At 44.0% G+C, this 13,963-nt stretch overlaps 2 protein-coding genes and 1 pseudogene across 2 annotated transcripts; 1 reads left to right on the forward strand and 2 right to left on the reverse strand.

Moving 5' to 3' along the window:
• Positions 1-1,504: 1,504 nt before the first annotated feature.
• Positions 1,505-2,909, reverse strand: LOC117856680 (transcription termination factor MTEF18, mitochondrial-like; annotated as a pseudogene).
• Positions 2,910-4,277: 1,368 nt separating this feature from the next.
• On the forward strand, positions 4,278-11,404 carry LOC117838715 (uncharacterized). Its single transcript, XM_034718851.1, has 14 exons — positions 4,278-4,696; positions 5,349-5,425; positions 5,907-6,065; positions 6,456-6,669; positions 6,746-6,832; positions 6,914-7,053; positions 7,243-7,323; positions 7,925-7,989; positions 8,159-8,334; positions 8,629-8,759; positions 8,862-8,949; positions 9,147-9,360; positions 9,675-9,781; positions 10,368-11,404. Exons 1-14 carry the CDS (start codon positions 4,529-4,531, stop codon positions 10,845-10,847), a joined length of 2,187 nt encoding a protein of 728 aa, XP_034574742.1. The 5' UTR covers positions 4,278-4,528; the 3' UTR covers positions 10,848-11,404.
• A 533-nt stretch (positions 11,405-11,937) lies between these two features.
• On the reverse strand, positions 11,938-13,226 carry LOC140223536 (uncharacterized). Its single transcript, XM_072295392.1, has one exon. It carries the CDS (start codon positions 12,759-12,761, stop codon positions 12,201-12,203), a length of 561 nt encoding a protein of 186 aa, XP_072151493.1. The 5' UTR covers positions 12,762-13,226; the 3' UTR covers positions 11,938-12,200.
• Positions 13,227-13,963: the final 737 nt, after the last annotated feature.

A 13,963-nucleotide genomic window follows, 5' to 3' on the forward strand; every position in this document is an offset into this window, starting at 1 on the left:
GACATCCATGAACTTCCATGGCCTGATGGCCTGATTACAGATTAAGTGTTCGACGAGTGGAGCCGTTTAGATGAGTTCAAAATATCGTTGATTTCAACAAAGGGATTTGTAACAAGTTTCAAACTTTCGATATCTCCTTGTCGTGGCACGAGTACATAACAGTCTGAAATGTCTATTTTCCATTAAAAACAACATAAAACTGACAACTGAGGTTTCTGAGCCCTGGTGGTTACTGGTTAGATTGCTGCATGTTCTCATTTTCCATGTTTTACATTCAACACAGCCAGGCAGGAGTGTACCAAAGGAGGCATAGCAGGAAAGACTAACCCAGGCAAGTTCTTCATGTTTCTTATTTGGCACGTAGTTCTTGTTTATTCCATTATTAAAGTGACCAAAAAATGAATTCGATACCTAGGCAAGGAAAATATTTCCAGTTTTTATACAATAATAGCACTGCTGAAATGATTAAACTTAGTAATGGAGAATCAGTTCATAGATCTTAAAGCAGCCAATTCATTGCATGTGATCTGATGATAACATTAAGTCTTAGGTACGCTTTCATTCAGTTTGAATCATCAAGCAAACTAAAAGAAGACATAAAAAGCAAGTGCTCTAAGGATACACTGAGTCCATGTTAAGAAGCAGAATAAAGGGACTTCACCGAGCACGAACTCAAAGGCGTAAGTTGACATAAAAGGCATCCCTAGGTCATGCCAAACTGAGAGCTGTATCCACCAAAACAGCAAATGAAATTCCAGGTGACAAAAGTGGAGCATTGGAATGAATATCCTAAAATGCTACTGAATTGTACAGAACCTGGTGCCATTTTTTTTTTCTAATTAACGGATCAGCTAACAGCATCCTCAGATATCCTTAGCTGGCAAACAAGACAGTAGGTAACTCCAAAATCACAACAGAGAACAAACTGCTGTACAGGGCTGGTTGCAAAAGCATTTGCAAATTTTAAGCAACTAAATTATGCTTCAGATTGAATATTTGATAAGTCGAGAAATTACCATATGAAAGTAAAAGTTAAGTACAGTCAACTTCTAGACCTAAAACACATAATGAACAGAGGATGACATATTAATCTGTGAGAATGATGGAATTGCTCACCAAAAATAAATGGATAACAGAAATGGTCTTGAAGCAGAAGTAAATTCACTTCAGCGCACAAAGGTGGACATCGCTACATTAGTCATACACATTAGTGTTCGCCAAGGAACCTATATGCAATAGTTCATTAACAGGTAGCTCAGAGTACAGGCAGAGGCACACTACCATCTATTCACCTTTTCATTCTCTCTCACTCACGCTGCTGCAACAACAACTTTTCTAGGTGTCTTCGTTACATTGACAAATTAGACTAGTCAATGGCACTGCAGTCTAGCAGCCAAAATTGTTTCATGTAGGAAACCATACTAAACAAATTCATTTTACCACCAGCTGGCATATAAATGCATAAAGAACACAGGAAGATAACAGTAGTAGTCCAGGGGGAATGTGATTCTCACTGTAGATGAAAATCAATTACCTGTGCCTTAACATGTTAACATCCATACATTGGGAGGCAGGATGGACTTCAACATCTCTGCTTGTAGTTCTTACATTTTGATGTCGCGAGGTATTTTCCCTGAACAGGCAGTAGTATAAGCATCTGCAATCCCTGGAATAGTCTTGCTGTGAGGATCAATAAACCTCTGGACAAATCCCTTCTCGCTTACACAAACAGCACTGTAAAAGTCGATGTTTTCCTTCACAAGCCCTTTCGCCTTCAGAATGTTGATGAAATAATGCCGGGGCATCAGCCGCCTCTGCAAGCTATAGCCTAGAATTTGTGGCCTATGCAAAATGTACTGAAGCTTAAACCCAGCATCCACGTTCAGGAACTTCACTGTGCGACTCAGCTTGCCTTGTGACATTCTCAGAATTTGTGGTGCCTTGCGCACCGCAAGGGCCAGCTCTGCCTCCGAGCATCCAAGAGTCGCCTTCACGAGATCCAATTTTGCGCCGACGGACTCAGGACCCACGCAATAGACAGCCCAAAGGGCGCTCTTGAACATCCCTGTATTGCGCAGCACACCAAGCTTCGCACCACATGCCACCGTTTCCTTGACACGCTCTAGCTTCGAGATTAACAGTGTGAGAATTTGGCGAAATCAGAGGCAGTTAGGCCGCACTGCAGTAGGAACGCCATGTTGGGCTTGACCACTTGCTCAAGGTTCTGAGCGAGGAGGTACGGGCTCCTCTGAAGGGCGCAGTGCAGCATGTCGAAGGAGCCCATGGAGGAGATATAGAACTGGAGGCGGGAAATCATGGATGGGCCGACGAAGATGTTGGGGACGATGCTAATGAGGCGGGAGATTTGGGAAGGGGTTAGCCCTATGCCGAGGATCTGAGCGAAACGGGGTTAGGGTTTTGTCCACCTTATAGCAGAGGAGCTTGGGGTGCCTGGCGATTCCGGCGGCGATGTCGTCTTTGGCGAGGCCGACGCCAGCGAGGAAGGAGAGTACGGCATCGGGTTTGGCGGGAGACTTGAGGTGGGCGAGCCACTTGGAGGCCTTGACCGCTTGCGCTGGGGTGAGCCCGCAGGTGGCGACGAGGTATTCCTCTGCGGCGAATCGGGCGGGAGGAGAGGCGGCGGTGGTGGTGGAGAGGGAAGGCGGCGCGGACGCCGGAGAGGAGATCGTTTCGGAGGCGCAGCATTGCGACGGGATACGGCCGCACGGGGATGCGGCGGCGGCGATGCGCGCGGACGGTTCTGAATTTTGCCCTTTTGCCGTTTTGCGGTTTTGCGCCGCAGCTGGCTGACGGCGGTTTGGCTCGGACCCTTCGGAGCAACACGGCTTGGACCGGTCCCTTCGATTTGCCACTCGCGGATAAATTTGAATTTTGACCGCTCTCAATATATGGTTTTTTTAAATCTGTCATTATTAAAATAGAATGTACATATTGTAATCTATACTCACCATGCATCATGACATGACATGAACAAACAGATAACGAGCACTCATCTGCATAGTGGAGCTCCACATTGTCGAACCAATGGCAACGTGGACATGGAGGAGTTAAGGGGCACTATAAGCAAATGATTAGTGTGTGAAGGAAATTAAGGGTATTGTGGCACTAGCGCCATACATGATTAAGAGCAATATAGTCCGATCATAAGTAAATAGAAAAGTTTAGAAGAAATAACTAAAGGAGGGAAAACGGTAAGAAAAAAATCAAGGTGTTAAGAATCTACTCCCTCTATTCCAAATCGTAGGTCATTTTGACTTTTCTAAGTTCATAGATATTATTATGCATCTAGGCATACACCATATCTAAGTGCATAGCAAGCTAAAACGACCTACAATTTAGAACGGAGGGAGTAATTCGCAGTTTTGCAAAGCTCTTGTAGTAAATTTTCAAAGCCGTGTGTTAAGAACGGTAAAAGCAAAATTTCTTCTCATATTGATAGTAAAGAGTTTATGACTCCCAGTCAACATGACTTAATTATCTAAGTAGTTCTCTTGGATAATCAAAATGATTTGTCACCAATCAAGTGTAGATGTTTGAAAAAATACTGACTTCTTATGATTCTATGTAATCCTTGTAATTCGTTTAAACACGCGTGAAGAAAAATATATATTTTTACCATATATTTTACCATATATTTCAAATTACAAATGAATTCAGAGGTCAGAATGCATATAAGGATTTACGAGATGCCCTCCATACTCATCATAGCATCTCGTAGGCTTCCGTTGATGTAGAATTCTTGTTTTAGGAATAAGAACACGCTTCTAATTTATGTTGAAAGCAAACACATAGCTTTGCTCAGAATTTGTTTTGTGATATAAGAGCGAATGGATCATGCTCAGACAAAAAAGTCTAACTGTAGATACATCATTACGTCCGCACAAGGAGCATATGTTTTCTTTAAAAAAATCATTGAATATAAAGTGCATCTGGTCGCTGTTTGTACGGAAGATCAAGCCATATTATTCAAAAACTAAAATTAAGCCCAGGTCAAGTACACATTTTATCAAAGTCTGAAATTTTGACAGCTGGATTGGAATATCCTTTCATAAACAAGCTACAAGAATTTCAAAAATCTTCTTTAAAATGTTTTTTATCAGAATTTGGAAAGAAAATTCTGCATCTGGCTCTGATTTCTAATGGAATTCATTCAAATCACCCACCAAACTTGAAAATTTTTGTCCAGTACATTTGACAATGAATCAAATCTTTGCGTGCGTGCCAGTACTCCCCTCGGACCGACAATTCCATACTCCACCGAACGTCCCCCTGGTTCGGCCCACCAGCACCTTCCTCGTCTTCCTTTCCCCCGCCGTGCGGCGTGCGCCTCCACTTCCCCGGAGACAAAAGAGCCCCGCGATCTCCCGGGCCCCACCTCACCACCCGCGCGCCTCGACACGAAGAAGCTTCTGGTCCCGAGCCGACCCGGTTCCACCGCCACCGGCGACTCCTCTTCCTCCTCCTCCGGCCGTCGGGGCGGCGGGGCGGGCGGCGCCCGGGCGGCGCGATGTGGGTGTTCTACCTGATATCGCTGCCCCTGACGCTGGGCATGGTCGTCGTCACGCTCCGCTACTTCGCCGGCCCCGCCGTGCCGCGCTACGTCGTCGCCACCGTCGGATACGCGTGGTTCTGCTCCCTCTCCATCATCATCCTCGTCCCCGCCGACATCTGGACGGTCAGATCCCTTACCGCGACTCTCTCCCCACCTCCTCATCCACTGCCCCCGGTCCCGGCCATCGGTCTGCTCCGGCTCCGCTGGTTTGGCTGTTGATGCTGTTAGATCCACCGGGTTGAGCTCGTTGCGTGTTTTAGTTGCGTGGCAATTAGGATGTATGTACGAATTGAAACAGCAATTTACCTAGGAAGCGTGTTGGCCTTGGAGCACGCTTTTCAATTGACGCGTATTGCCGTGGAATGAGATCTGGGAAGCTAACCTCACCCCAGCCACCCACTAGAGAGGCCAAAGTTCATTTACATAGCTCATACAAAATGCAGTGGGAACCTTGTACCCACTACCTGGGGCAAATTGATTGGTACCCTAGGAGAATTGCATAGCCTGACTGCAAGTTACTCCAGATAATTCTGTTTCAACACTATCTGAGTCTTCACAGCTAATTGCCATTCAACCCATATAGTCCTAGGCTTTACCTCTCGAAAAACATCTTCTATTGTTTGTCGGGATTCGCCATTTTGTTAAGTTCAGCAACTTGACGCTCAAAATATCAATAAATGTGTTAGTGTAACTGTATGGCAAACTTTATTAGTGTACTGGGCTAGAAAATTCTATTTTTACACTCCCTTGGTTTTTAAATCCTTGTCCCTTGCAGACATTAACTGGCAGTGCGAAGGGTGGCATTGGATTCTTCTGGAGCTGGTCCTATTGGAGCACATTTATCCTAACATGGTATGCTATAAACATGTCTTGTGTACTTTCCCCCCAATTATTGAATTTCCTGATTCTCAGTGGCAGCTACAAAGAAAAGAAAACCAATCTATTCGATGAGAGTTATAACCAGGTTTTGGTACTATTTTCGAAATGTGAGACTCTTTCTTTTATGCTGCTTCATCATTTGGGCATCGATGTAACTCCTTTATCAAAATTATGTTGGTACTTGGGAAAACACTGGCTATGCATTATATGGTTTGTAGAAGGAAAAATTAGAATAGGGAGGTATCTAATCTTGTGCTGGATTGATGGTTGCTAACTTACTCAATTTCTAGTAGGCCAGCTATGTAACCTTTGGTATCGGTTCTGTTGTACAATCATAGTTATGATTTGCTTGGATCTTTAGTCTTTTTTTTTTTGTATCCACTAGTGCTTCTTCAGATCATTAGCATTGGTATTAATATTTCTAAACAAAGCTTGTGTTTATGTATGTAAACAGGGCTGTAGTTCCTACTATCCAGGGCTATGAAGATGCAGGAGACTTCACTGTTAAAGAAAGGCTGAAAACTAGCATTCACATGAACCTGCTCTTTTATTCAATAGTGGGAGCCATTGGCCTTATTGGCCTCATCCTACTACTAATCATGCATAGAGCTTGGTATGTTTCAATCTTCACTCAAGCAAAATTTTCCACTATGAATCTGATGCCTGAACATCACCTTGCAGCCTCACTTCAATTTTGTTCACCATTTTTCCCTGACATTTTCATAGTATTGATGCTGTGCCAAGCGGGTGCTGAAATATCTATACAAGATTCAGCATAAGGGCATTTCAAACTTTATGTTTAGTGCCTATGTTAGTGTCGCATAGTAACTTTAGATTCATAAGATGAATACTGTATAATTAATGGTACCATCAAAGTACTGCTGTCATTCCGAATGAATGATGCCCTTGCTTTGTTTCACTGAGAACATAGTTCTTCCAAAACTAGCTGTTTTGTATATTTTTATCTAGTAGAGTGTTGACCTGGAATAAATTTTCTTGACAGGGACGGCGGTATTGTGGGATTTGCAATGGCATGCTCAAATACCTTTGGATTGGTGACTGGTGCTTTTCTTCTTGGCTTTGGGTTGAGCGAAATCCCAAGAAACATTTGGAAAAATGCAGACTGGTCTCACCGCCAAAAAGTACTTTCTCATAGAGTTGCCAAGATGGCTGTAAAGCTTGATAGTGCCCATCAAGAATATTCAAATGCAATTGTTGTAAGTACATTCCACAAATTCTTCAGCAATAATATGCAGCTTCTTATATCTTGCTGAAGTGACTGTTCCATTTCAGGTTGCTCAAGCCACTTCAAATCAAATGTCAAAACGTGACCTTTTGAGGCCTTACATGGATATTATTGACAACATGGTGGCTCAACTGGTACTTTCTGTAATCCGTGAATGAGTTGAATTTAATTATTGCTATTATGCAATATATCTTATGATTTTATGACCATCACAGCTGCGGGAGGATCCTTCCTTTAAACCTTCTGGTGGCAGATTAGGCGAAAATGATATGGACTATGATACTGATGATAAATCAATGGCCACACTTCGGCGGCAACTCAGGAGGGCTCATGAGGAGTATTATAGGTGCAAAAGGTATTATAGGATAATCCAGTATATATATTTCATTTAGTAATGTGGAGTTGTGGACTGTTCATATATGACACATGTGGGTTATGAAAAGCTACTAAGTTGCAAATAAGTATAGGACAAATTAAATTTAAAAAGTGTGACTACATCTGCGCTATTTGGCCGCTAAGTTTCAAGTGTGCTGCCATTTTGCAGTGAGTATATGACTTGTGTCATGGAAGCCCTCAAACTAGAAGACACCATAAAGAATTATGAACGCCGTGATGCAAATGGATGGTGAGTTTATTGATTTTATATTTGCAGAAAGTTCTTGTAGTCTGTTGATGTTAAATTATTCGGTAGAACAGGGAGCATTTCAATTTTATGGGAATCAAGATGTGTCCTTCTGTCCCATTCGATTATATTTACATGATAATGTATTTATGGGGATTTCCCCCCTTTTATATTCTAATAATGTTGCACAGTGTAGGTGAAACTTGATAATTCTGTCAAGCAAGTTATGCCTAGTGATATATGATAAGCATGAGGGAAGATTTAATTTGCAAGTTTTAAAAGCAGCAAACTGTTTACTGCCAGTAGTTGCAGAGAGTTTTTACTGCTCTAGTCCATTGGATGTATGAAAGTACAAATGTTACTGATCAATAATACTTGATCAGTGGTCTGAATAGTTCAATTGCTAACAAGCATAGATGCGTGTGCCTGTCAACATAAGGATCATTGCAGACATGAAAACTGTTTTTTTTCTCTTTTCTCAGTAATTGCTTGGAAACCCTCGAGCAATATGTACTGCAATTCTGCAAACCAGTTGTGTTTGTGCTCTTTTGGCTCTGAAAGATGCAAGTACTAGTATTGATTTTATTTTTTTAACAAAAAACAGGAAATACGTATCAAGTTTTAGAGAAAGTCGTTCGGGCACACTTGGATCACTTTTGGACACTATTGGTATTCTTCTTACCTATACTGCAGCTTTTTTGGTTTTCATATTTTCTTACAACCAAGCATCTCAATTAGATTAGGTTCGTACTTTCTTTGTGAATTCCTATTATTCTTACAAGTTACAACTGGTTAATGGTTGATGGAATCAACTCATGGATACTTTGTTGCATTCCAGAGTTCATTTGGCGCTGTATACTGAGAAAGCAGCTTCAAAAAGCATTTGCTGTTATCCTTGGCTGCATGTCAGCTGCTATACTGTTAGCTGAAGCTACTTTGCTTCCAAGTGGTGTTGATTTGTCTCTTTTTTCCATCCTTATAAAAGCTGTCGGAAAGCAAGAGGTTTTAGTTCAGGTAAGGGTCCGAACGCTTCATGTAAATTACTTACAATCAGTTTTCTACCGAGTCCAGTTTACCATAACGTTTTGTTATTTGTGGGACTGACTATTCTCTGCAATACTTGCTATCTTATTAGCGATAAGTTAAGTACTAGTTTATCTGGATAGGCCGCAACAATCATGTTCAATTTGTCACCTACTCATTATCTAAATTTTGAACACATAGCGATAAATTTTGACTATTCTCTGTTATGACTTAATAAAATTTCAATTTTTTCAGCCATATTTATAAGCTTCCGTTTATTAACAGGTTGCTGCATTTGTCCCCTTGATGTATATGTGCATATGCACATATTATTCATTATTCAAGATTGGTATGTTGATGTTTTATTCTCTGACTCCAAGACAAACCAGCTCTGTCAGCTTGCTTATGATCTGCTCGTAAGTTTCAATGCTTTAAATTTTATTATGTTTGGCGTGTTTCCATTTCCAAAGCCACTGAACCCATTTTAGGCTAAGCAAGTTCTTTTTTTGTGTGTGCAGAATGGTTGCGAGATATGCACCTCCTATTTCGTATAACTTTCTGAATCTCATCCGACTTGGTGGTAATGCTAAAACTACTTTTGAGAAGGTAATAATTTCTATGTTTATTGTCCTGGGTTGTTTGTCAAATATATCTCTATCAATTGTGTAGATGAAAAATGTGTTAATACTTGGTACCTGGAAGGAAAAACTTTGTAGCTTCTCTCTTTCATTTGTTGATTACGTTTGCTGTTTTCCATGTGGAAAAAGTTTCATACCTAACGCTGAACAAACTATCTGTTGTAGAGAATGGGGAACATTGATGATGCAGTTCCCTTCTTTGGGAGAGGCTTCAACAGGATCTACCCACTGATTATGGTTGTTTATACGCTATTGGTTGCTAGTAATTTCTTTGGCCGCGTGATTGACTTTTTTGGAAGCTGGAAAAGGTTCAAGTTCCAGCGTGAGGAAGAGAATATAGATGGTTTAGATCCGTCTGGAATGATTATTCTACAAAAAGGTAAGGACCTCACAGATTTTACGTCTGGGGGAATTGGAGGCATCTTATAATTTCTTAGGTTTCCATAAGGATTTCAGTTTCCTTGTTTTAACTTTGCACATAAAAGTAAACAGGACCCTGAATTATGACTGTCAAGGACTTTCCTGGCTTTAATTGGAAATGTTGTTTTATCTGATTAATCAATATGATCAAAATATTTGTGTAACTGCTGTTGAATTGTTGCTGCAAACACCGGCATTTGGTTCTTCTGCCGTCCAAGCATATTGTTTGCTGTACTAATTGATTGTCTTTCTTTTTCTTTTTTCTCTCTCTAGAGAGATCTTGGATTGAACAAGGATGCAAAGTGGGTGATCAGGTTATTCCATTGGCAAGGAATTTCAACGGTGTGAGCACAGATATTGAATCGCAAAATGTGCCATTGGTGCGTAGAATGGTTATTCCATTTACATTGGAGTCTAATCTGTCTGCCATTATATGTTTGGAAGTAGTACCCCCCCCCCCCCCTTCTGGAACTCCCATTTTGGTTCAGAATCCCCTGAAATTGCGTATCCGATCATTTTACACCCGCTAAATATGGAAACTGGTCAGGTCCAAATCACAACCCTTGGGCCTAAAACCAGTTGGATGATGTGCCATCTCGTGCACAAGTTCACATCATGAGGTTGCATACTGTTCAGACATAAAAGTATATATAAGAATCTTATACCCATAGGGCCCACAGAGGGGGCTTACTGCAGGTTTAGCTGCCTCTTTTAGGTTTACTTGCTAATTTATGTAATACTGTGCTGACTAGGTGTACCATGTCAGCAAGTCCCTGAAAACTGAATTGCCACATCAGCTAAAGTAGGTAGATTTTGGCAAGGTGGGGTGATCTGAACCAGTTTTCATAGTTGGGGTTTTTTGGATTCGATCTCTTCTTTAGGCTTTGGTTGTCTCCAGCTGAATTTCATCTTATTTTTTTACTTGGTACTTACTGATTTCTGTTTCCATTCTCAACTGTGTTACAGGTTGAAAATACAGTTGAGATGAAAGCAGGGGCAACTTCTTCCAGCGGGAGAGCTGGTCATTCGAAATATGCTAACAACAGGGAGAATATTGCCAGCAAATACACTGCTGTTAGAGAACAGAACCGGCAGGTAGGGAAGTCAGTGAAAAAGGAAATTTCGTCAAACTCTGTGTCTTTGCTTGAAGAGAGAAATTCTGAGCAGGGGTCCAACACTGGTGTACCACCAACTGGAGTGTCCGCAACATGGGCCTCAATGAAGATTGGTTTTCAGAACTTCAAAGCAAATATGGGTTCCAAGAAGTTCATTCCTTTGCGCCAAGATCCAGGATTTGTTCCAAATTCCAATGTCTCTTCACCTGAATCTCTTGATGACATATTCCAAAGGTTGAAACGGCGGCCTGCAAACATGCCTGTCGATTACCTTGACGACGACGATGATGACAACACAGGAGACATGGTTCTGCATTTCCAGGATCATTGAGATAGGTGGTGACATTCTTTTAGGATTTAGAGTATGCATACACCAAATTTAAAAAAGAATTTGTAGCAGTAGATGCAGAAAGGAAGATATAGGATGTATAGATCTGATGATCGTTTGGGTGTGCTTTGGAAGCTCAAGACGCCTACCCGTCTGAAAATCGGCAAAATGAAAGGACGATATGTTGACAGGCGTTGCAGAAAGGCAGGAGATTTTCCTACCAAGAAGCCTTGGGACTTTTCTGCTTTACAAAGACAGTGCAGGTAACATTGTTTGACTAGCTGATTTTCTTACCTTGTTGAATCTGTAATGGAGATGCTGATTTGTGATCGAAGTGAAAGAATGTAAAGGTGTACCTACGGTTCTATGTGAAGGGTAACGTGCCTTTGTGAGTTGTGACCAGTGAGTGTACTACAAATGTATACATGATCGGGATTCGGGAAAGTCCCCCCAAACTGTTTTCGTGTGGCCAGACATCAGACTTGTACTTGATGGTATAACTTGTTGACACATTTTGTCTACTGGTTGACTAAAAAAGTAGCCCATTTCTGCTGTGCTAATGCTATCTGGTTCTTCTATTTTGCGCTCAAGCATTACGGTAGGTGCAGGTACAATAAGAAGCCACAGGATCAAAAAGAAACCACTGCGTACATGCACGGACATATTGGTAAGTTGAGTTGATAATACTAGTACATTGGGGACACGTCTTATAAATAAGTAGAGCAAATTAATCGTCTATTGAAAAGAAATGGTAACAGAATTATGATTTCATCCTGTTACCTCTCAAAAGATACTTCCAAAAAGCCATTGTAAGCGTGATTTTTTCCTACATACGAATCCTTGTGAACTCGTGTAAAAATTTCCTGGTACTAATCCTATATTCATATTCTAAGCTAGTAGTACGAGGAATGGGTCGTAGGCTCATAGCACGCTGAAGGATGCCTTAGTTTGATCTCTTCAAGTTTGAATCAAAGCAAAAGTCAACGATTCAGCTTGTAACTCAAGTCAACAGAGGGAATGCCAATATGCCGCACAGCTCTTGCTGTTGTATAGATATAGCTAGATTAACAAAAAAAAATTGAGATTACTAAAGTTAAAACCAAGCAAAGAATATCGATCAACGGATCAAGTACAAGCTGTTTGCTTTAGATCTGTACAAAGCATGGATCATCATGGCTAGGCTAAGCTGCATGCCCCTTCGACACGCGAAAACCATCAACAAAATGCACCCCAAAGAATAAGAAAAGAATGCCCACAAAACCACTAGAATCAAGCCATCCAAAACAACACAGCCACACTAATGACTAGCAATGAGCAATCGGCATGCATGCATGGCCAGATCAGGACGTGCCCCGATCAGAAGAGGACCCACTTGGCCGCGGCGCCCCTCTCCTCGATCGCCTTGCCGCACGCCGCCAGCGAGCACCCCTCCTTCTTCCCTCCCCCCCGCGTGGCGTGCAGCAGCTTAGACCAGAAGCTGGTCGCCGTCCTCCTCTGCTCCCTCCTCCTCGCCAGGAACACCGCCACGGCGTCGTCATCCCCGACGATCCGCTCGTGCCGCATGAGCAGCGACACCCGCGCCGCCCGCCTCACCTCGTCGTGGAACGCCGGCTCGCCGGGTGCCGGGCTGGCGCACCCCGACGACGCGGCGCTGGTGCCCTCCGAGGAGTAGGCCGTGGACGCCTCCGAGCAGGACGACGCGCCCTCCTCCTCCTCGTAGCCGTACTCGTTGTCCTCGTCGCCGCCGCCGCGCACGACGGAGGGCAGCGACGACGATGCCGAGAGGGACAGGTGGGAGAGGCGGTCCCGCAGGCAGGACGCGCAGACGCCAGCCCCCTGCTGCCGGTGCCGCGGGTGGCGCCGGCACCGCGCCCCCTCCGCCTTCTTGCCCGACTTCGCCTTGCCGCCCATCACCATTATTCCTCAAAACCAAGCTGCCAATCCGCCTCGCTCGCCTCGCCAACAGGACCGTCCGGAACGGAACGCTGTCACCTGCCACCACTACTCGTCGAGTTCTCGTGTAGAAACCAGACGCAGAGCAGTCACCGTGTGTGGGCGCGCTCGTGTGCTCATATAAGTACGTGGGTCAGGCGGGGTGTGTGTGTGGGGAGCTTCGCGGATGGTGCACGCGAGCCGTGGAGGGAGCTGCGATTTGGTTGGACTTTTTGATGCGGCCTGGCTGGCCATGCGTAGGCGGGCGCGGGCAGCCTCACAGCGGAGCCTGGCTGGGTCCGGGTTGGCAGCGTGTGCGCACGGTCGGGGCTTGTGCTCGCGTGCGGTACGGACATCGGAGCGGAGTACTAGGCACGCACGGCGTTGATCGGGGTTGGGGTTTTTTAGTTGGTCGATCGGGGTCCTCATCCCTCCGCCGCGCCCCCCCCCAAACCCTTTTCGAGGCGCTTTTGGGAAAGGGATCTTTTTGGAAGCTTCCGATCCTGGATCTGGGATGACATGCGTGGTGGTTCGTCAGCTCCACGGCGAGGGAATTTCGCTTCATACTCTCGTCTGGTGGCGATGGTGCTGGACTGTTGGTGTTGCTTTCTTCTGACTCGTGGCGGTGATGGGTCAGGCGATGCGCCATCCGTGAGAGATGAGAGACTTTTCTTTTTTGGTGTTGGTGCGCCTGCCGGCAGGAAGCCGGGGAACTGGGAACTGTTGATGAGGTGACGGGGACAGTGCTCTGCCGATGGGACACACACTGCTCTCAACGGAATGGACAAAAATGAAGGTGACCAACCCCATTTTTCCAATTTCTCCTACTTTATCCACCAAATACTGGTATTTATATAGTTGGGAGCTCTCTTGCCGGACTGCTGGAAAAAAAGGAAAGGAAAAGTGATCAACCAGTTATGTTCATGGAGCTCTCTCATCCACTTTACGCTATGAATTGTTGTAAGTTGGAGTATCTGCATTTACTGCTTTTGAAGATTTGTAGAAACTAGGAACTCAATTTACTAGTATTTCACAGTGCTAGCGCCAAGCGGACATGCGTCTTACGTCACTGCATAACACAGAGATCCCATCTCGGTCAGGCGGGCCAGCGGCATAGGCCGACAGAGGAGGATTAGGTCACGAAGCAGCCGCGAAAACGGCTGGAGTGCGTCCAGTCGTACGTGCTC

Source organism: Setaria viridis, chromosome 1, assembly GCF_005286985.2.
Source record: "Setaria viridis chromosome 1, Setaria_viridis_v4.0, whole genome shotgun sequence".
Classification (NCBI taxonomy): Eukaryota; Viridiplantae; Streptophyta; class Magnoliopsida; order Poales; family Poaceae; genus Setaria; species Setaria viridis.

Bases quoted from the DNA above. Each gene is read 5' to 3' on its own strand.
- LOC117838715 (XM_034718851.1), top strand. From the start codon at position 4,529: ATGTGGGTGTTCTACCTGATATCGCTGCCCCTGACGCTGGGCATGGTC. The intron at 4,697-5,348 runs GTCAGATCCCTT...TGTCCCTTGCAG, and splicing joins TCCCCGCCGACATCTGGACG to ACATTAACTGGCAGTGCGAA. The intron at 7,990-8,158 runs GTATTCTTCTTA...GTTGCATTCCAG, and splicing joins ATCACTTTTGGACACTATTG to AGTTCATTTGGCGCTGTATA.
- LOC140223536 (XM_072295392.1), bottom strand. From the start codon at position 12,761: ATGGTGATGGGCGGCAAGGCGAAGTCGGGCAAGAAGGCGGAGGGGGCG.